Here is a 23,163-nt window from a genome sequence, read left to right as displayed (position 1 = left end):
ATCAATTATCATAATAGACATGTGATTATTTCACATATATCCCTATAAATTTTGTATGTAGTTATACTAAGCCAAAGATTTCTTTTTTTTTTTCTTTTTAATCTTGACATTGGGAAAAATGAGGAAATGTCTTTTCTCTGAGGTCACTTTGTGTTCAATTTTATATGCTATTTTTTTCATGCCTAAGTGAGGATATTTAAACACAAGAATACACAATGGTTTGAATCAGTTATTTTGAAGGGACACAACACTAATGAGAGCATTTATGGAATCAGAAAAACAACTAGAAGGGAATACAAAGGGTCAGATAGTTCAAAGCTGAACAACTTTTACATATCATCAAACCTAAAATACAACACCAAAGCACAGGAGCCTAGCGTAGAAACCTTCAAGACTGTAACTCAAATAAAATTTCACTAAACACATTCCAAAATCATGCCACAAATTTCAAAGACTAAATTATTTAAAGAACAGTTTGGCAAGTTAAGCCCTTCCTGAGACAAACTGAATTCCAGAATACCATTTTTAGGAGAACAAAAGTATCACTGGAAAAATTTTGAAGTAACAAATGAAAAACCTCTGATTTTGTCTTTTGTATGGTCAAACCATACTAAGTATCTGGTATTTAACCAGTTTAGTTACACCTACAAAACAGCTGAAATGTATAAAGTCCAATGCCTGAGTAAAAATCAACAATAAACCTTTGAGCTTCTGATATTATTCACTCTAAAAATAAATTATATTTCCTCGAATGACTTCCCAGTACTTCCTGTTGACACTCATTCACACGTTTATTTATTTAACATTTAGTAGGCTTTGTGAAAGGAATCAAGTTAAGCAGGTTAAACCATAACCTGAACAGGTTTTTATTTGGGATGCAAATCAATCCTATATTAGTTCTAACTCAGATATAATTAGTAAGATTAGCTTACACCTCTCCTGAAAAAAAAAAAAAACCCTCTAAAAACAATCAAATTAAATGGCTAGGGATTTGGAGAAGCTATTATAATAGAAATATAATGCATTTATAATAGAAACATAATGCATGCCACAAGGGTGAGCTATATATGTATTTTAAAATTATCTAGTAGCCACATTAAAAGAAAAAAGAAACAGGAAATTAATTTTAACAATATATATAAAATATTACTATTTCAACATTATTAATGATTGTTTTTTCATCATTAAGTCTTCAAACTCCAGGATACATCTGAGGCTTATAGCAATTCTCAATTTGGACCAACGTGGAACACGTTTCAAGTGCCCGACAGTGACACGGGCCTAGCGGCTACTGAATTAAACAGCACACCTCTACACCATCACATAGTTGATACCTACTCAATAAACATTCAGTGAAAATTCTTATCTAACATTTCCCAGGGATACAATATTGAATCATAGTAAATGACCAGAGAATAAATGGAAAGGCCTTGAACAATTTTACTTACTGAATTTGTACACCATCCACAATTTGGCCCTGCTTGTATACATTCTCCACATGATTTGGCATTTGCTTTTAAACATCTATTTTCATCTGTTAGGACGAAGAATAGACAACTTTACTTGAAGTTTCAAGAAAGAAAATAATGAAAAATGATTAAAATGACAAAATACAATACATATAAACCTTAAGTATGAATAACACAACATATGTCATGTATTGTTACAATTATATATGTATTACATTTTATTAATAACGTATAAAAATTGTTAATACACTGATCCAGACCTACCCCAAAGAGGTGATGTTACATTACCTTGGCATAGAGAGCCATGAAAAGATAGTTAGCTTTCTTGTCTTCTATAGCAAAGGCTAGGTACTGGTACTAGTAATCTATACATTCTTCCTTTCTTCAAAGGCATAATTTTAGGATCTACTATGTTGGACAGTCATAACTATCTGGAGTTTTCTTACAACTGCATATAATATTATTTCCTTTAATTTAAGTCATACTACCACACCCATACCCACAAAAGCATCTGCAAAAGACTTGCCTTCATTTTTAAGAAGGTAAATACTTAAAAAGCCCATATTCATCCAGTCCACAATCCCATGATTTTTCAGGCTCTATGTGGTAAGAATGTCTCACATTTCTTTGAAGCCACCTAAAGATCAGCATGCCTTTCATGTGGTAAAAGCACTAACATGGACTGTCTCCAATGTGTCTGCTCTGATTATAAATCTAACATATATTCAAAATAAGAAAATTTGCAAAATACATAAAAACATAAAGAACAAACTCAAAATCACCCATAATCTACTCACTAAGGGATAACTACAAAAATAGCTAACATTTTTGTATATTTCTTTCCAGTCCTTTTTCTATGTAGATTAAAAAAAAAAAAAATAGCAAGAAAGTACACATATAGACATTATTTAAATAAATTGAGAATATACATTTTGCATACTATTTTTATACTTAATCCTAAGTGTTTCATTACAGATTCTTTAAAAAATGGCTCTTGATGATTATATATTTCATTATCTTAATGTGTCCTATTTGATCTTGGACAAATTTAGATTGTTTCCATTGCATGCATGCGTAGTTTCCACACATTTGCTCACAATGCACGCACGAACCTTCCAAATACATGTATACACATATGTGCACATACATGCACCCTTCTAAGGACCATTCTCACAGTGGAAAACTCTGATCCTTTCCTTAGCACAAACTAAAAAGGAGAATACTTGAGTTGGAGAGTATTCATGTTTTTAATATTCTCAGTATACACTAATTTCTATCCAGAAGAAATATTCAAATTTATAATCCTACAAGCAGTATACAAATACCATTTTCACCAAACCTTCAACAAACACAAAGTACTTTTTTATTTTTAAATTTTTTTTTTTTAAGATTTTATTTATTTATTTGACAGAGAGAAATCACAAGTAGACGGAGAGGCAGGCAGAGAGAGAGGAAGGGAAGCAGGCTCCCTGCTGAGCAGAGAGCCCGATGCGGGACTCGATCCCAGGACCCTGAGATCATGACCTGAGCCGAAGGCAGCGGCTTAACCCACTGAGCCACCCAGGCGCCCGAAAGTACTTTTTTAATATAAAAAATCTTTTACTCATTTAATGAATATAAATTAGAATATCAATTCTATTGTCAGTTATTTAAGTTTCATTTTTACCAGATTTTACTGACCATATCTTTTATACATTTTGTTTGTATCTTTAGCAAATTTTGTTTTTCTGTCATGCTCATCTATTTTTACTGGATATCAACACATGCTAATCAAATTAAAACTCTGCTTAGTTTCTCATCTTGTTGATGGTGTTCTGACATCCAGACACTTTGGGTTTTTATGTTGTTGGTTTTAGATCATCAACTTTATCAATAATTTCCTTTAAGGTTTTTCTTCACTTTTCCATGTAGTTAAGTCCTTCTTATTCTAAGATTAAATAAGTGTTCTCTGCAATGTATTTTCTGAAATTTGGAGAAGAGAACTGCAAATCCATTATTCCAGATGTGGATGTACCATGGTTTGTAAGAGGATTAAATATCTTTTTTGGCTTTGTTTCATTCCTCTTCTAGATCACGCCAACATTTGGCAAGACTTTTTTTTTTTAAAGATTTTATACTTATTTGACAGAGAGAGATATAGCAAGAGAGGGAACACACGCAGGGGGAGTGGGAGGAGAAGCAGGCTTCCTGCTGAGCAGGGAGCCCGATACTGGTGATCCCAGGACCCTGACCTGAGCCGAAGGCAGACACTTAATGACTGAGCTACCCAGGCACCCCTTTGCAAGACTTTCTGATCAAGAGTAAGAACATCTTCTAGAAAGTGAGTTGTTCCTGGTTTCATTTTTTTAGATAGTAACGGTTTATTTATAATCCACCATTTTACACACTCACTTTATTTTCTTCTAAATGTGTTACACACCTTTGCTTTCTCTATGCTCACTTCAACACTCTATTACAGTCTTAAAAGACCTTTCTGTTGTGTTCTGTATTACTACCACTTCAGCATTTCTTTAGCCGGCCTGCCCTGTCGCCCTGTCGCTGTTCTGGGTGGCAGCAGTGAGGGGCTGGATGTTGAAGGGTCTCGCAGGCCACTCTAAGAACCTTTACCCCAAGTGAAATTCGTCCCTTGCACAGCTTTCAGAAGGAGCAGTATTTTGCGGCTTAAACTTGCTCAAGAATCTAATTGGTCAAAAAGTAATACAAAACACTAAAATGAAAAGACAACTGAAAACTTTTTTTTTTTTACCTGCTTGGCCAAACACACAGCAAACTGAACCAATCAGCCCAATCCAGAAAATCAGCTGTAAATTCATCTGAAATACAAAATGTACATTGCTAAATATTAAGAAAATAACAAAAAACAGTAATACATTAAACACAAAACATTCCCACTCACCTTATCTTCTGTTGATTTTATAAATATAATCCCTCTCAAACCATTTCTTCTCCAATCCCTCTCTATAACTCTTTTATCCTCCCCCTCCCCTCCCCAGTTACCTCACCTGTCAATTACATTAAATTAATGTCCACACCAGATCCCTAGAATCCATTCTCACCTTTCTCCATGTCAAATAGATTTTAATGTCTAATTAACAATGCTCAAAACGTGTCACGTATTCCCAAACACTATAAGAGCCATAAACAGTCTTTGTTGCATGGAATCGCTATGTCTATTACCTCCTGTGGCTCCCAGGAGCCACACAGCCATCCAGATGCTGCAGTCACATTAAATACTGCAGGTCAGTCTGGGTGAACTTGTCAAAATCCAGATGGCTCAACCCCCTGCTTACAACTTTTCAATAATGTCTATTTCTCCTCGGGCTAAGGCCAACATCCTGCCCAAGGCCTGACTTAATTTTTGAGGTTGAGCTCCTATAATTAGTTATCTTTTTTTAATAAAATAACGTCTATGCATGGGATTAGTAAAACATTTAGTTCAATCCCCTGTCATCTCTAGATCTACAAACTAGACTAAAAAGAAAAAAAAGAAAGAAGGAAAAAGAAAAAGTACAGGAGGGGAACCTAAAAAGACCGACACACCTAAAAAGACTGACAGGGGTTTGAGTTGTCTTCTAGAATCTCTAAAGAAAAATTAAGTAATCTGTCTATTATCGAGAATCACCCCAACCTGCAGCCATTAGGTATAGGACAATTTCCTGTGAATCAGTTTTTCACAATATTGATCTATACTTACTTCAGCTACGGCTCCAGCTATAGCTCACGAACCCTATCCTTTCACTGTTTACTGTTCTTGGACTAGCAGCCAATCACGTATAAATATCTGCCTCTTCCACAAGAACACAAAAAAACAAAGAGAAATATGATAAAATCCCAAAAAAGTTAGCTTACTAGTTATCAAAGACATACAAATTAAAGCAATACGAGGTAAACCAGCAAGAGAAAAAAGCGGGTGGGGGGGGGGTGTTTAACCCAACAAAACTACTGCAGATAGCTGACAGAAACCAGAGATGGCTCTATAAACTGGTATAATTTTTAGGGAAATAATTTAACCTGTATCAAAAGCGATAAAAAAAAATGTTTCTACCTTCTGACCTTGCAATCTAGCTATTATTCATCCTAAGGAAATAGTTAAAAATGTAAAAGGTGATATACACACACAACTCATTTATTTACAACAGGCATAAACACAAATGTCTTCTACCCAGTAACAAGAAAACAGCTAACTGCATCAACCAGATGGGACTAGTAGAGTCATAAAAATAAAATGTAGTAACAACAAAAGGTTGTTAGAATAATTTTGAATGCAAAGTACATATTTAGATGACAAGTATGTGAAAATAACAGTACATGAACATATAAAGTAACCAAGGAGTCCTAGAGATGACAGAGACTTATATGCATAATATAAAGACAATGGTGGGGGTGCCGGGGTGGCTCAGTCACTGAAGAATCTGACAATTTCAGCTCAGGTCCTGATCTCAGGGTCCTGGGATTCAGCCCTGCATGGGTGGGGCTCCATGCTCAGCAGGGAATCTGCCGTCTCTCTCCCTCTGCCCCTCCCCACTGCTCTCTCACTAAATTTAAAAAAAAAAAAAGAAGAAGACAGGGACGCACGGGTGGCTCAGTGGTTTAGTGGCTGCCTTCCCACTCAGAGCATGAGCCCAGGATTCTGCGATGGATCGAGCCCCACATCAGGCTCCTTGCTCAGCGGGGAGCCTGCTTCTCCCTCTCCCTGCTGCTCTGCCTGCCTGTGCTCTCTGTCAAAATAAAAAAAAATCATAAAAAAAAAAACTTCCATTCTAAGATGCTATTCCCACAACCCCCAAAGAGTGCTTCAAAGCTGTGCTCAGAGCATCCCAGATTCCTGTGCCTCTTCTGCTGTCAAATGTTTAAGCTTTCTCTGGGGGCTTCCCAGAGAAGGGGAGTGAGAGTAACTTACGTAACCACACGCTCTACACTTGCTCAGAGCAGCAAGTCCCACTATGCAGCAAGCCTAGTTTTGTTTACGCACCACTTGTAACTGCACCCAAAAGACCGTAACTGTGCAGAGTGTCATAGAAGTGGGACATGCCTACAGTTTGCCTTGTATGGCCTCTCCAACAGGTTTATATGCAATAAATCCATTAGACTCAAATTCTAAGCAATTCAAATAAAATTACCAATTCCAAAGTTATGACAAAAAGGTCCTGGAACATGAAGACTGTGATGAATGAATCATCCGGGCAGTTTCACACACAAAAAAACAGAATAAATATCCGTCCCATATATGGGCTAGTACGGTTCTTCAGGACACTCCTCGGGCTACTTCAAGGGCCCTAGACTGCTCTGAAAAACGTTTTAAAATATTACACAACTCAGAGAATTACCATGAAGACAGAGTTAGGAGATAGGAGCAGCACTGTTTCAGGCAGCCTCACAACCTTAGGCCACCCACCTTTAAAACAGACTTTAAATGCCCCGTCTTCTCCTCCTCCTGTAAACCTTGACAAGTCGAAGATTAGCCTTCTGAAACTCCCTTGCTCTGGAAGCTCCCTTGCCAAACCCAGAGGCAGGCAAAACAAGGCTTTAGTGTGGAAGAGCAGCTGAAAGAACAAGACGGCCGCAAAGAACAGTTCAAAGACACTTGTCAACTCTCCTGGGACTGGTCAGCACACTGGCAAGAGACAGACAGGCACCATCATTGGCTGGTGACGCCTATAAAAGGCCAGGCTTTCCCTCTGGGAAGCAGAGAGGCCACTGGAGACAGAAGAAGACAGCAAAGAAGAATAAAGAGCAGCGAGGACGAGGCTGGGAAGAAACTGGGTTAGCAGAGGCCGAGGAGAGGACAGCAGGCTGTGCAGAAGACGCGGCACAGGAGACAGCAGCCTCCCTGTCAACGAGGACAGTCCCTGAAGGTACTGGATGCTCCTCCTGCACGTGGGGCGGGAAGAAGGACGCACCAAGAGCTCCCTGCAGCCTTTCCTCCTATGGCAGCTCTTCTCCAAGCGTGATCTAGGCAACATCTGCTTCAGGTCTACCTGGATGCCAGATCTACCCGGGCACCTAAAACCCACAGGCTCAGTAGGCGGAATCTATTCTCCTCTGATTCCCCAGCTTAGCAGTTTCCTACCATGGGCATTCCTCGAAGAACCTGAGGGGCTGGCAGCGAGAGGTGCCTCCAAGGCATTATCCTGATCCTATCTTCAAAGGTTGTCTACACTGTTGTAGTTATCTACACTATTCTCCACTTTGTAATCTCCTACTCCCTCCCCAACTGGCTGTAATTGATGTCCACTTCCTACCATGCATGTGAAACTGCTCGTGCAAAAAAATAACATTCCAGGCCTTCCACTACTCTCTGCATTCATTCATTCAGGCAAAAATGCCGTGACTGCCTACAATAGGTCGCCTGGGGAGATACATCCATTTCCCATGCACAGAATCTACACACAGCACTTAATCCATTTCACCATTCTTCTTAACCCACTCTGTTCTCTCGGGCTTTCCTGGTTTCTCCCCCACCTCTCTGGAAGTCCTTCCTCAGCCAACTTTGTCAGGTTCTGTGCCCAATCTGGAAAAACAAAAATCAGTCTCAAGGAATTTTCCATTCAGGCAAAAATACAAATGATTACAATATGATGTGATGGTTTCTGTAATGAAAATAAGGAAAAAGTACACTGAGGACACCAAAATTGGCCTGGCCAAGTTCAGTGGCTTCATGGATTTGGCAAAACAGGCAGGCAGATGAAGAGAAATGTTCCAGGCAAGAGGTTTATAAATGCAAAGCTGTGGAGTCCTAGGAAGAATTACAGTAACTTCTTTCCAATCTCATTTCTAAACATACATGTTTGGTGACCCCCACTCCCACCCCCAACCCAACTGGGACTGTCTCACTTTATCTGCACAGAAAAAAAGGTTAGAAAAAATATATTTAAGGGCGTTGGGTGGCTCAGTCGGTTGGGCGTCTGCCTTTGCCTCAGGTCATGATCTCAGGCTCCTGGGATGGAGCTACATGTTAAGCTCCCGGCTCAGTGGAAAGCTGCTTCTCCCACTCCCTCACCCCCTCCGCCTGCTTGTGCTCCCTCACTGTCTCCTTTCTGTCAAATAAGTAAATACTTTTAAAAATATGTATGTATGGGGCGCCTGGGTGGCTCAGTGGGTTAAAGCCTCTGCCTTCAGCTCGGGTCGTGATCCCAAGGTCCTGGGATCGAGCCCCACATGGGGCTCTCTGCTCAGCGGTGAGCCTGCTCCCCCCCCACCCACTCTGCCTGCCTCTCTGCCTACTTGTGATCTCTCTCTCTCTGTCAAATAAATAAATAAATAAAATCTTTAAAAAAAAAATGTATCTATATTATACACACACACACACACACACACACGTTATAGTTTAAGCTGGTCTGTGGGATGATTATTTTGTCCCTGTAATTTTCTTTTTTCTTTTTTAAAGATTTTATTTATTTATTTGACAAAGATCACAAGTAGACAGAGAGGTGGGCAGAGAGAGAGTAGGAAGCAGGCTCCCTGCTGAGCAGAGAGCTCGATCCCAGGACCCTGGGATCATGACCTGAGCCAAAGGCAGAGACTTTAACCCACCGAGCCACCCAGGCGCCCCTGTCCCTGTAATTTTCTACAGTAAGTAAAAATTACATTATAATCTTAAAATAAATTTTAAGAATCTTAAAGTCATGAAGGCTGAAAAGAATCTTAAGATACTTAAGCATTTCTGAGACTAAAATTGTAAGCGAGGTTGGAGCAGTTGGGTCACAGAGAGCCTTCAAGGCCACCCCTGCTCAAAGGGTTAGATTCTACTTTGTAAATAGCAAGGAAACCATGGAACAAATGGGCCAGGGTAGCACACGATACAGACATGACAGAACTCCGCGAGGCAGAGGATGAGCATCAAGCTAAGAGCTGCAAAACAAGGCCTGCTTTCCCTGCCGGGGCTCAGCAAACATCTGAAGGCTCAGAGCAGCAGTGGACAAGGATGAGTAGACAACTGTGGGATTAGGAGGCAGCACAGCTTAGAAAAGGAATCATCCCTTTCAAACAAAGAAGGCAGAAGGAGAATGATGTCAGAGGAGCATATAATGCCTTTGTTTTAGAACCCAGGAAGGTGAGATGCTTGATGGACTTCTAGGAAGGTTACCTACAGGAAGGTAAGACATATGTCTTGATCTCAGGAGATAAGTCAGGGTTAGAGATGACAGATTACCCCAGAATGGCTGCCACAGAGGCAGCAACTGAAACTATGAAAGTAGGAGGCCGTGAAGGAAAGAATACTCGGGAAAAGAGGCGGGCTCACGAGGTGAGGACCCAGGAGAGGGTACCTGGATGGAGCCCGGGGCATCCTCGGAGCAGAGAGGACAGCATCCAGCCCGCAAGGGAGTGCGTGAGCCTGAAGAGAGGTGCTTCTCTCAGTCGGTGCAGGCCAAAACAGCCTAGGTTTGTTCTGAAAGCAGAGCCAGGACGACTGCAGGGCGGGGAGGAGGTAGGGTTCCAGGGGGGAGGTCCTGGGTACAGGTGGCGGCATTGCAGAGCGGCACTCAGGGCCCGGACTTAACAAAGGCACCACCACTCCTCTCACTGGGAATGACGTGTTCACCCCCATCTTTCCTGATGGGTTCCAGGCTTCAAGAAGACTGGGCCTTGGTGTGTCTTATTCTGAGACAGCAAGCACCAGAACCACTTGGCACAAAGTCAATGTTCAGAAATTTTTGCTGAACTGTATTAAACTGTATGATGTTTTTTCCCAACATTACTCAGAAGCCCAGCAAAGAAGAGTTTCTCAGAATTATTTTGCAGACTCTCTTTAAATAGAAAACAGTTACTATAGACACCCTAGTAATACCAATTTTCAATTAATTTAGGTATATACAGCCAACTTAAAACCAGACGTAAAATGCTTCATGGTCCTGGCTCTTATACGTTATGAACCAAGATTAACTTACACATACAAATAAAACTCGGCACCAAAATAATGACAACTCAGTTACAAGGTAGTCAACCAGATAATCCAGATGTTGGCCGCTTATTACCATAATTATTAGCACAAAAGCACAAAATTTTTTATCAGCTCTGTAGCTCAAATCGCTGAGACACCTCCCACAGATCCTCAGACTCCCACTGGAACTCACTGAATTAATCCATTGGTTTCCAAGGCAAGCGTGGGTGGGCGGGGAGGAGGACAGGCTGTGCGGACAGTTAACAACACAGAAGAGGACAAAGGCAAAGGACTAGAGATCAGGAGAGGTAGGTGAGCGAAAAAGGGGCTCCTGCACACAGGGGAGGGCAGAGCCAAAAAGGAAGGACGGATTTAACATTGCAGAGACAGGTAAAAAGTTCTAAGCAAGGATAAGCTATGGGCAATTACTTGAGCCAGAGTTCCTTCCGAAAGCAGAGGCTGAGACAAAAACAGGCCTGCAGGCGATTTTTATACAAAGGTGACCCCAGGGAAAGACATAGATACTGAAGAGAGTGAACCCAGACTGCCAATTCAGGAGACTTCTTTGCCATGTGGGTCCCTGGGGGCTTGACCTGGCTGAGTTTTGAGAAGTGCCCAGAGAGTCTGTTCCGAGGAGGGTCTATGTGGAGAAGTACATTTACTAATTCCAGTCCCCACAGGTAAGTCTGCCCGAGGGGCACTCACTTCCTCCACACTTCCAAGAACTACGGGGCATCTGCCCAGAAGTCTGCACCAGCTTCTCGCCTGACCATCACCCAAAAGAATGCCCAGGAGGAGCCTGAGGCAAGATGCAGTTAGCCAAAGTGAGTCATAACACTAACTGCTCCCAGCGGCAGTGGCTGGAATCAGAGAAGCAGCCAGGAGGAGGTGAGAAGGACAGCAGAGGTCTCTAGCGCAGTGCTCGAAGGCAACCAGAGTTGAAAAAGTCAAGAAAACTGCTAGACCAGAATATGAGAGGTATTACCTGCCTGTATTCTTGAAGACTCCTAATGATGGCAAGAACTGGGGAGGTGATTTAAGTCAGATACATAAACTAAATCAAATATAAACAATCTTTGTTTTCAAAATTTAGTGTTTAAGATACAAGGAGCTCTTATCCATCGACTACAGATGCATGAGGCTGACTTGTCTTATGAATTGCCATCTCCCCTAGAAGTCAGTGCTCGGTGTTCTCTCTATATTGAGCACATTATCTTACTATTTAATAAAGACACTAAAGATAAAGATGACTAAAAATATTCCAAGGTATCCAAAAAAAAACAAAAACAAAACCAGGAAGCTTAAGGAGGGCAAGCAGTATACCATAACATGGTAACATAGAGCCGAGGGCACCAACTTGGAGCCAGAATGCCTGGATGCAAATCTCTGAAGTAACTTAATTTGAAGGTTTTGCTTTTTTTCAACTATAATCGTAACCAGAAAATTTTGGATTAATGCACTTCGGGGATAAACAAGATCTAGAAGAAAGGATATGTGTTAGAAATAAAACAACTGTAAACAAGGTTAACATTCATTGTTATAGTCACTCAGAAACTTATCTAGATACAGTATCAAAAGGTCATTATACTGTATGACAATAAGGTTTAATGAGATACTATCATATTAGACACCAATTATATTAATAATATAATTAGAGTCTTATTTTAGGTTCTACATCTAGGAAGGATTATTCTAATTAATGTGCTTTCTAACAATTTGTATGTAAAATAATAAGAAGAGCAGAATCTCAGTGTTTTCTATTACTACATTAGACAAAATACAGATAATTCTGAACCTGAGTATGAGAGACTACCTTAAAAAAAGAGATCATGGTAGGAGATGACATACCTAATAGAAATATAGGGAGAATGACTCGAGGCTTCTTCTGTCTAGGGGAAGTAAAGAGGAGAGGCTAAAAGAAAGGAAACTTCCCTGAAAAGACCTCTTACTACTAAAAAGGTGAATCCCAATACTGTGTACCAGTGGGATTCCAGCCATGGGTGGCTGCCCACTGAAGACTACAAAGAAAAAGAGGAAGAGTGGTATGCTTAAAGATCCAGTAGGCATACAGCAGGCACAGACAAGAATAACACAGTACACTGAGTTTTGAGGATTTAGGGTCATTTGTAACAGAAAGTTATCTCATTTTTATTTCAGCACTTTCAAATGACTACAATAGTAGCAATAATGATAAAAATAATTATCTGTGCAGCTAGAAATGATATTACCTTTGGCTTACAAATGAGGAAACCAAATTACTGAGAGGTAAAATAACCTCTCCAGGGTCACACTGGTGGAAGGGAAATCAGACCATCTGAATTACATACAAGCTATCACCTGGTCTGTGCTTCATTAAACTCTAATTTTTTGAAGGCCTATTCAAGTCACTATTTAAAAAAAAAAAAAGAACATCCTTCCAGTGTGAGAATAGACTCACAGCATAAAAGTAGAAAGGGTTTATAATGTTCTGTGAGTTTATTTTTTAGTCCTTCAAACTGAATGGAGGCCAAGAAAAGTTAATTTAGCTGGCAAATTTCAATACTGAGTACAATATTGAGTGTACCCATAGGTTTTGTGCCTCAATTTCTACAGAGGTGTTTTACCCTAGTATTACTTTTTACCGTATTCAAGTTAACCTATAGGGTCATAATTCATTCCTTAAACAATAAATCATCTTAAGCACCTCCTCCAAACAATTTCGTTTTAGTGGTTAACAGCCTAACTTTGTGCATTGTTCCCATTGTCAAAAACTGTACAGAATTATTTTAATCTCCACTCTAAACTCACCTTTATTCACCAAAGTGTGGTTTTATGTACTACTCAAACTTCTAAATACACACGTATTTAATATTTTTAACACTGCCACAAGTAACTCATGTGGCATTTCCTTTTACATTTACAGATAAAATCTTTAGAAACTTTAAAGTACTGTATTTGTAGAAATTGAACAATTACAGTTTAGAGAAAAATTACTTTAAAAGATGTGGTGAGTTAAATTTATTTCAAGTTTTTAAATAAGTTCCCCAAAACCCAACCAGTATAAAAAGAAGTCATCCACAAAAAATTTCTTCCTATCAAATTCTTGCAAAACGGTATATTTTTATTTAACACAACTTATTAAATTTAAGTCAGCAAATACCTATCGCAAATCTACTGTGCAGACAAAGCCAGACTAAGTGACAAAGCTAGGATATGAACCTAGGTCTGAGCTCAAGCTTTCAATAGAAGTAGGTTTCTAATAAAAAAGGTTAATGGTTTTTACCTTTCAAATACTCTCTTTTAGACAACAGAATTTGCTTCCTTTTTCATGTCATAACATTTTAAAATCTTTTCACCTAAAAGTAGAAAAGATTAGGATAACTACATTGAGGTATATCACAAATCTCTCCTAAAAATATAACAAAGCTGTATTCATCCCAAGCCTGTCCCACCATCATTATTTTCTATATCTGCTCTTAAAAGGGAAAAAACAGTCCTATAAAAGAATAACATTTAAAAATCAATACAGGGCGCCTGGGTGGCTCAGTTGGTTGAGCAACTGCCTTCGGCTCAGGTCATGATCCCGAACTTCCAGGATCGAGTCCCGCATCAGGCTCCCAGCTCCTTGGGGAGTCGGCTTCTCCCTCTGACCTTCTCCTCACTCATGCTCTCTCTCACTCATTCTCTCTCAAATACATAAATATAATCTTTAAAAAAAAATCAATACAGAGCATAAAAACAACACAGAACCAAACTGAAAGCCTCAGAGAATTTACATGCAGCATTTCCCACTTCTCCCCATAGGGCGGGCAGTCAGATGGGGGAGCCCAAATGGAAGGTGCTCAGAAATCCCACTTATCTCTAGTCCATCAAATTTGAGGGTGAGTGTGGGGATGCATTCCTCTAGGGCAAGAGCATCTTTCCCCTAGAGGAAGAACAATTAGAACTCAGCATTTTATTTCCCTCTCTCTGGCAGGAAGAGGTATGCGCTGATGACCATGAAAGTGTTTATGACCCAAATATGAAGGCAGAATTAATGATTAACAAAACTTAGAAAGGATGAAGAAGAAAGAAAAAACAAGAGGAAATAAGAAAGAGGCCAAGTTCTCCAAGGCAAAGATACAACTTATAGAACAGCAATCTGAACTAGAAACCTTTCAACAATTCACTACTCCTGCCAGAAGAAAAAAACGTTCTTTTTAAGAGCACCAACTCTTTCTTACCCAACAGCAACCTCCACCTGAAGCTAATGAACTCAAAGGCAAAGAGTAAGCTGCTCCAAAGCAACAGGCTCACAAAACAATCTGAAACCTGAGAACAGCCCATAACAGGACTAGATACTTTAAGAAAATGACAATAACAGACTGAAGCAAAATTCATCACTAGGAACTGGTCTACCCACCTTCTCCGAGGAAACATGAATATGGAAGATCAATCACCGTCACCCACCATCCAGCCCACAAGTGCACAGGAAAGATAAAGAACGGATATACTGCATGTTGGCACATAAAACGCCTCAAAGATAAATCGGTTGGGGGGGAGGGTGCAGAACTTAATTAGGAAAAACTTCTACAGAAGAAAAAATGAAGGGAAGTGAAGAATCTTATCTGCAAATAGGAGAAAACTGAGATGAATGTATTATACTCTTGAAGGAATGTAAAAAATCTCAAATAGGTGTCACAGGGATCAGTCAAAAACAGTAAGATCATAGAACTAGAGGAAAAGCGTACAGAACTCAGGGAGGAAACTTAAGTTGAAATCCTTTACAGAACTCATAAATACCAGGAACAGGAACAACACAACACAACGAGCATGCTTGAGAAAAACCACACAGAATTCAAAGTAATTCAGGCCAGTCAGAAACACGATGGAGCCAACAGTGATCTCATAAGCAGGTCACTGGTATACTACCACCACCCCTCAAAAAGGAGAACCTACATGAAAAATGGGAGGAAAAAAAAGAATTGGGAGCTTCCCAGCCAGTGAACTGAGGAGATTTGGGGAGAGTGGCACTTCCGGTGGCTGCCCTATGCCTCCCCTCCATCTGGCTGCCGTCAGAAGCGAAATACATCCTTTTACAATAAACTGCTAACCTGGTTTTTTTTAAAAAAAAAAGTATTAAACTAAAAACTCAGTGAGGGGGCATTAATAAACTCAAATCTAAAGGGCAGACTTAAAATACAAGAAGACACTTGAAACAAAACTATCAAGTCATACATAATATTTTAAAGCCTGATTCAAAATGAGCATGGAAAGTTGCCTGAAATTAATTCTTCCAAGCTCCCTTGCGCTGGACATTACCTAGCAACTGATATTTTTCAAACCAGCCTAGTGAGCTGTTCTTCTCTACACCTGCTACAGCTACAGATTTTGCCCTTCCCTGAATGGAGAAAAGAGTAGGTTAGTAATGGTTTTGTTTGAGAAATTTTACTTTGGGTTAAGTTTATAAAGATAATTGTAAATGGAGCTAGCAAAACACGTTAACCATCCTGGTAATGGTATCAAAAAAGCACTTGTTTACCATCTGTTCTACATTATTTTAATTAAGAAGAACTGTAAAGTATGTTCCCAAATTGTGTGATTTTACCTACTTTTAGGTGGATCACTCCAAAATTCTTACTTGATCAAAAGCTTAATAACTTTTGACTATACCTTTTGCCACAGCTCCTCTCTGCCCTGTAGAGTGGAACAAGCACAGCGCTAGGTCTATTTTAAATATATAACAAATGTTTTAAAAACTAAACATAGGGAGAAACAAATCTCTCATTGTAGTCAGCACAAAGCTGGAAATAATACCTACCTCAGAACTGTTCCAAAAGTAAAATATGATCATCAGTGTAAAAGCTCTTAGCAATACATATTTTTATGGTGATCTGCTGGTCACATTTTACTTAATTACTGAATTTGCTTCCTGCTTTCCAACTCATTCACTAGTCATAGGCTTCCAATGATAAGAACCTGAGTGACTACTTAATAAACGGTTTTCAATCATTTTAAACCCGTGCTCCTTTAACAAGTACAAATCTATTCCCTATTGTATTTTGGGGGTTTTTTCCTTAATATAACAAATGTACTTTTTCAAACTAAAACCTCCTCCTCCAGCAATGAAGTATGACCTACCATGACCTCCTCCTGAGAAGCACTATAATAATATGAAAAAAATCATACATTAACTATAAAATATTTGAGCACCACTAAATTACTATTCTGAGTTTCACAAAGAGTAAGAAAGTTTACTCATATATTCACCCAATAAACATTTATACACTGAATGTTCCTAATAAATTTTTCATGTAAATACCTTCCTCATCCACTGAAACTACATTCCCTACCATAAAATAAAAATGCTAACTTTTCTTCTTCTTCTTTTTTTTTTTTTTTTTTTTTTTTGGCTTTCACTGGCTCTTCATCTCTTTACCAACCACAATAAGCAGAATTAACTACTCCTTTCTTTATGGTACTAAAACATCTTCTTAAGTGTCTAGGATAGTAAATGACAAACCCTCAGTTTCAGTGATGCTCAATAATACAAACTTCTATCATAACTAATTGTACTCATGTCTGTGAACCACTTCAAGACTAGAGGGAGGACAAAATCCAGGTCTTCCACAGATAGTTGTGTGCACATGTACACATGTGTGCATGAGCACACACACGTCGAGTTGTCAAACAGTATTTGCTAAATTAGACTGAATTCTGCCTTCTACTTATACTGTCCTTGGAATAGGGCACCCATCTATTGTGCATATCTTTGTTCATACCATTCCAGGCTCCTTTATAAAGCATTCCAAAACCACTTAAGCCAAAGGCTGATCTTTTTCTCAAAATGTACTACAGAAAATTATCTGGTATAGTACCTTGTGTAAAATATTCTTTGGTACTTGTTATGTTTTCCTAGATTAAACACAACTTATCCTAACTAGATGACATACTCAACAGCAAAGACCATGTCAACCGCTTGATCTACAACCACTGAGCACAGCATTTTTCAAATAACTGGCACTCAGTACACTGACGGATTAAAAGGTAACACACAGCAGAGTTACATCGGACGAGAGCTCACAATAATAGATGTGGCTGGTCAACGCGGGCAGGTTTTCTTAAAGCAACAATCTGCCACAGCACCCCTCCTCTCTGGTGACACAAGAAAATGGATGATCGTGGGAGAAGAGGGGTACTCCACACTGCCTGGGGTGAGTGCTAGCTATCCTTGAACTCACAGAATGACAGAAGGAAACTACAGACCACTTCTTGATGGTGTAGCTGCAGAAACCAAAGCCCCAGAAGGCAAAGTATTCCAGCCAAGGTCATAGAGGAACTCAGCTGCACAGCTTACATCGAAACCCAGGTTTACCACCTCCCAATCACAAAGCCTTTAGTACATCAAACGGCTCTTCTAATGATGAGTCTAAAATGACTAGTAAGTCTTTTTGTCTTTACCTCAAACATGTCAATCACAGAAAAAACTCCCGAAGACCCAAATCACTCACTAAACTGTCACACAAAGGAATTAGGAATTCAAAGAAACGGGGGCAGGAAATGCTTTCCTGGATTCCTTTTCCTCCAACCAGCCCTAGACTGTTTATAAGTGTTCCCAGGCCTTCTGCCTGGCCCCCTTTCACTCTGCATACTCTCCTTTGGTGTTTTCAGCAGCAGCCCAGAGCTTCAACTAGCACTTACAGATTAAGAATCCCAGAATCTGAATCTCCCAACCAGACTTCTTGTTCTGAGCTCATTATCTCTGTATTCAACTGAGCTCCTGGACATCTCTACCAATGTCACTTTTAAAAACACTGGGCGTTATAAATACATCATTTCCCTTCCTTCGAGTCAACCAGTACCACCCCGTTGCGATCATACTGCCTGTCCTGGGAAATGACACCACCTAACCAGAAACCTGTGTCACTCTGGGTATCTTTCGCCTCTCTTACTTGAGACATCAAGTCTCATCAGTTCTCCCTCCTGAATACAGTAGTGCTTGTATCCACACCCAAAGCACCCCCTACATCAATGATTTCCAAAGCTTTTTGATCACTCACTTGTATCATTGAAAAAATTTCTGTAAGTATATGTTTATTTATATGTTTATTTATAAACATATGTATATGTTTATTTATAAGTTAAAATACATGTATTTTTATAGCAATATAGTAAGATATTAAAAATAACAAAAATTTTAAACTTTAAATAAGACTAAAAATATGTATATATGTGTATATATATGTATGCATATGTATATATATGTGTGTGTATATATATATGTATATATGATATTAAGCCTTGTATTTTCTTCCTATATTTCAATCAGTCATTTTATACATCCCTGGGGTCTAGGAACCTGTACTTTAGAGATGTATAATGACACTAGTCCAGGCAGTAAAACATATATACATATACATCTCTATGGGGGGGGGTGTTTATTTAGGTATGTAGCATGGATATTTGAAGCCATTTCTTTTTACTCATACACACATATTTCAAGATGATATACACAATTTAGCATATTGCTAAATACAGTTAACCTTACCATCAAAGTCCACAAACGAAAAATTAAGTTTAAAGGTAGCTGACTTCTAAAAACTCACTCTGTATTATTTTATAAACGTAACTCTGTAAGTCTTACAATTAGCCATCTCTGTGAAGAAGAGAAATTTAAGAGTACAGTTTGGCTCCTTTTGCACACGGTACCTAAAGAAGAGATACCGCATTTTTTTCACCTACCCACTAAGGTTGCTAATCTTCTGGGTTTTGTGGACTGCACCTCCTTTAACCCAAGTACATACCATAGTATTTTTTCAGCTTTCTACATCTATATACTGCTACCATTTCAGGATGCTGAAGACTAATGTACTCTTCCTTACTCCTATCCCTGTCAACCCATCGCCCTTCCCCAAGACTCCCACTACAACAAAAAAAGACAAAAATCCCACAATATACAACCAAAGTTAGAACAGACCTGCTAATACAACAAGAGACATTTACACATTTGCACAATACAGTCCTATAGAGTTCTACCTACAACCTAATGCATCCTAACTTTCCATGCATAGTGGGGAAATCTTCTAAATTTAACAAGAGTCCATATAAATCCTCAGACACTTTCGGCTTGTTACACATTCAGAAACTGAAAATCTCAGCACTCAGAAGTTCTGCAACTTTGAACAGGCAGAAGATGTTTCATCTCATCATTCCAGGAGTGTAGTTAAGAGCAAACCAGTGCACCAACCGAATATTAAAGAAAAATATTTTTCTGAGGTAGACTATTATACTACTCCCCCCATGCTGTACGCCACTATTTATTTGGCAAGAATCCGAACAATAAAGCTATTATGTGGCAAGCATTCCATTAAAACTAGCACATTAAACTGATTAATTCTATTACAAAGTGACCAGATGTCCCCAGAGAAGCTCCCGGAGTTAGGAAGTTATCGTTAACAATAAAGAACTCCATTTTCATTCAGTGATGGAAACTGGGGCCAGATTTTAATTATACTGACTAGAAAGTTAAGGGAAAACTACATGATTGTTAAAATTACTAAATGTAGCAGTTTTCAATATTGTTGATTCTATACTTTTTCATATACAGATTATTGAAGGTATTATAATAACATAAAATAATCATAATATAGAATTTAGCATTCTTTTAAAAAGCATTAACATTACAAAAACAGTATTTCAGGTGTGTGAAGCCAACATAGATGCCTTAATTTGGAGTTGACTTGCTTTCTATTTACAGAAATATTAACCACATCCCCTGTCTTTTTAGCTAACATTCTCAGAACATCTTCCATTTTATACCGAATTTTAGGATAAATTAATGGCTCTTTCCTCAGAGACCTGTCTCCAAACTACTGATTTGTTTCTTCCATTTCCTGTGTATCACTTCATTATCTTAAGTCACTCATTTAATATTGATCAATGAACAAAAACTATTTAAAAATATGAACACTGTAGTGGAATTCTTATGTCCTAACCCCTCTGAATGTAGATGTCCCCAAATATAGAATAAGCTAAACTTCATCTAAAATTTCTTAATCGGGGCGCCTGAGTGGCTCAGTGGGTTAAGCCGCTGCCTTCGGCTCAGGTCATGATCTCAGGGTCCTGGGATCGAGTCCCGCATCGGGCTCTCTGCTCCGCAGGGAGCCTGCTTCCCTCTCTCTCTCTCTCTCTCTCTGCCTGCCTCTCCATCTACTTGTGATTTCTCTCTGTCAAATAAGTAAATAAAATCTTTAAAAAATATATATAAAAAAATAAAAAAATTTAAAAAAATTTCTTAATCATTTCTAAATGTGGTCTATTAATATAACCTAAGGGTATACATTAAAAAAGATGCCTAATCAAAATTCATTTCACATTATTTTTGCACCATCAAAACAACAAAAAATAACAACCCAGTAATTCTACCCACATAAATATCTATGTGGACTGAGCCCCAAAGAAACCTTGCTAATGATGTTCAATTACATCCTGAGTTTTTTTCTAAAAATCTTTTTAATATATCAAGAAGAGATGAAAAGAAGTCATATTTATTGAACACCTACTCAACTCTGAACTGTTTTATGTATTACATTGGATTTTCACAAGTATACTGTAGTTATGGAAGGTGCAAACATGGGCTCAGCCGCTAGACCCCATGGGTTCTCTACTCGCTAGCTGGACGATCACAGGCAAATTACTTAGGCTTCCTGTGCCTCAGTTTCTTCATTTGTAAAACAGGGATAAAAATGGCACCTACCTCATTGTATCGGTCCCAGGATAAAATGAGAAAATACAGGTAAAGTGCCTAAAGCTAAGCATGACCCACACTGCCCTTACTATAATAGCTACTTTTATTATTAGTGTGGATATTCTTGTTCCCATTTTACAGATGAGGAAATGGAAGCCTCAAGAGGGTAGTTTACTGTGCAAGATTTCGACTCCCAAGCACAAATCTGGTGAAGTAAAAATGACTTCGGCATAAAATACTAGCGTTCTTAAAACCACAACTTGTTAGGAAGCCCAAGAATTGACACGTAGTAAGATGGCACCAGGAGCGGGTCGGGCACTGAATCTTGCGGAGCGCCTGGAACTCGCACTGCTGAGGGACCTCACACTCAAGTGCGGCCTCATAAACATTAAGGGGGGGGGAATATATATATATATATATATGTATGCCAACACCGCGCCTTCCTTGCCTAGCGGCTCCAGGGTGCCAACTTTTGTCAGGGCCCACCCTACAATTCGTCCCAGGCCACAGGCCCTGAAGGCTGGGCCCAACTTCTGGAAGTTGGAAGCGAATTGCTCAACTCCACACCGCTCAGAGAAAAGCAGCCGGCGACAGGAATGGAAACAAAGGGAAACCGTCAAGGTTCGTTCAAAGTCCTACAGCGTCGAGTCCCGGGGAGGCCTCCGCTCGCCTTCTCACCTGCGCGCGGCGGAGGCGAGGACGAAAACCTGGGCGCCGCGCGGGCTCAGCCCGCGCCACGGAGCCCAGGCCTCCAGCCGGGAAGGCTCGCTGCGAATGGCAGGTGTCCGAGGGGCTGCTCGAGCGCCCGGGTCCCCCGCCGACCCCGGCCCCGACGTGACAGCGCCCAGGCCCGCGACCCTCCCCCCTCGCAACGCGGCGGGGCTGGCTCCGCGCCTTCGGGCCGCCCGCGCCTGGGGAGGGCAAGAGGGGCCGCGGGAAAAGCCGGGAGCGCGGCCGCCCGCCCGGACTTCCTCTGCCGCCCCAGGGCAAGCATTCCGCCCCCACCCACGCCCCGGCCCGGGCGGCCGACCCGGCCCCGACGTCCCCCCCACGCGGGGCCCGGCCCGCGGCGGACCGCCCGAGGTCCCGCGGCACTCCGGAGCCCCGCGGCCGCCGCCCGCCCCGCCCCCCCCAAGGCGCCTACTTTCTCCGGGCGGCGTCCAGGCCCCGGTGCGCTCGGTCCGGGCCTGCTGCTCCGCGGCTCCCGCTCGCTCTCTCCCGTGGGCAGGCGCGGCCTCCAGGCTCTCGGGCGCGGCGGGCTGCTGCGGCGGCTCCTCCTCCTCCACCTCCTCCTCGGGGGTGGGAGGAGGAGACTCGGCGGCCCGGAGCCGCCTCCCGGCAGGAAACGACCCCCGCGGCACCGCCTCCTCCGCGCGGCCGATCCTGCTCCTCAGGCCGCTGCCGCCGCGCTCTCCCTCCGGAAACGCATTCCTGCCTGGACGCGTCAGCCGCGCCGGAGGCGAGGAGGTGGCGGCGGGGCGGAGGAGGAGGCAGGAAGACCGCGGCCCGGACAAAGGAGTGGGGCGAGAGGGCCTGGGGCAGTCGCGGGGGGCGGGGCGTGGGACTGGGCCGGCCTTCGCCGTGCCTCAGTTTCCTTTCCTGCCAAGGACGGAAGCGTCGGGGTGAGCCCCAGGGCTCCGCACGGCCCCGGCAAGCTCTCAGGCCCCTGTGAGGGAAGACTGGATGGGCCGCAGGGAACCTGGGGCGGGACTCCTTTCCGGGCTTACATTCTACTTCCCCAAAGCCACACCCAAAGGTCCCTTTAGCCCGGGATTGTCCCGGGAGCCGAGACAGCCACCTACCCTACAGGGCTTCGTGGGGCCCAAAACGTTTCACTTCCGGAAGGGAATTCGCTGAAGTTAACCCTGTGTTCTGGAGCGATCGTTTGCTTGACTTGAGTCTATGAAGTGGTGAAGACAGGAAGGAGGGCGATGCCAAGGAAGATGGGTTTTTAGGAAAGTTTTAGAGAAAAAAGAAAAAAACTGGTGAGTGAGGGATCTGCTTTTGTTGGATTAATCTGGAGGTCCATTTATGGGGAACAGCGATAGGAGGAAAAGTTTCTTCCATAAGAATGGAGTGTCTGTTCTCTCTCTCTCTCTCTCTTTTTT

At 41.1% G+C, this 23,163-nt stretch overlaps 1 protein-coding gene across 3 annotated transcripts in view; it reads right to left on the bottom strand.

The window, feature by feature from the left end:
- Positions 1–22,411, bottom strand: part of ITGB1 (integrin subunit beta 1) — a 46,252-nt gene extending 23,841 nt beyond the window's left edge. The window contains exons 1-3 of one of the 3 annotated variants that reach the window (XM_032349331.1): positions 22,200–22,411; positions 4,216–4,282; positions 1,449–1,534 (exon numbers count right to left, since the gene is read on the bottom strand). In XM_032349331.1, the coding sequence (XP_032205222.1) occupies positions 1,449–1,534; positions 4,216–4,282 (153 nt within the window). In that variant the 5' untranslated portion in view covers positions 22,200–22,411. Of the gene's footprint in view, positions 1–1,448; positions 1,535–4,215; positions 4,283–21,733; positions 21,840–22,199 lie in introns of those variants that run through there. The other 2 variants (XM_032349332.1, XM_032349330.1) reach the window with 2 other exon arrangements.
- Between the last annotated feature and the right edge of the window lie 752 nt (positions 22,412–23,163).

The sequence above is a fragment of the Mustela erminea genome, chromosome 6 (assembly GCF_009829155.1).
Source record: "Mustela erminea isolate mMusErm1 chromosome 6, mMusErm1.Pri, whole genome shotgun sequence".
NCBI classification, from domain to species: domain Eukaryota; kingdom Metazoa; phylum Chordata; class Mammalia; order Carnivora; family Mustelidae; genus Mustela; species Mustela erminea.
This window is presented reverse-complemented; position numbering and strand designations above follow the sequence as displayed.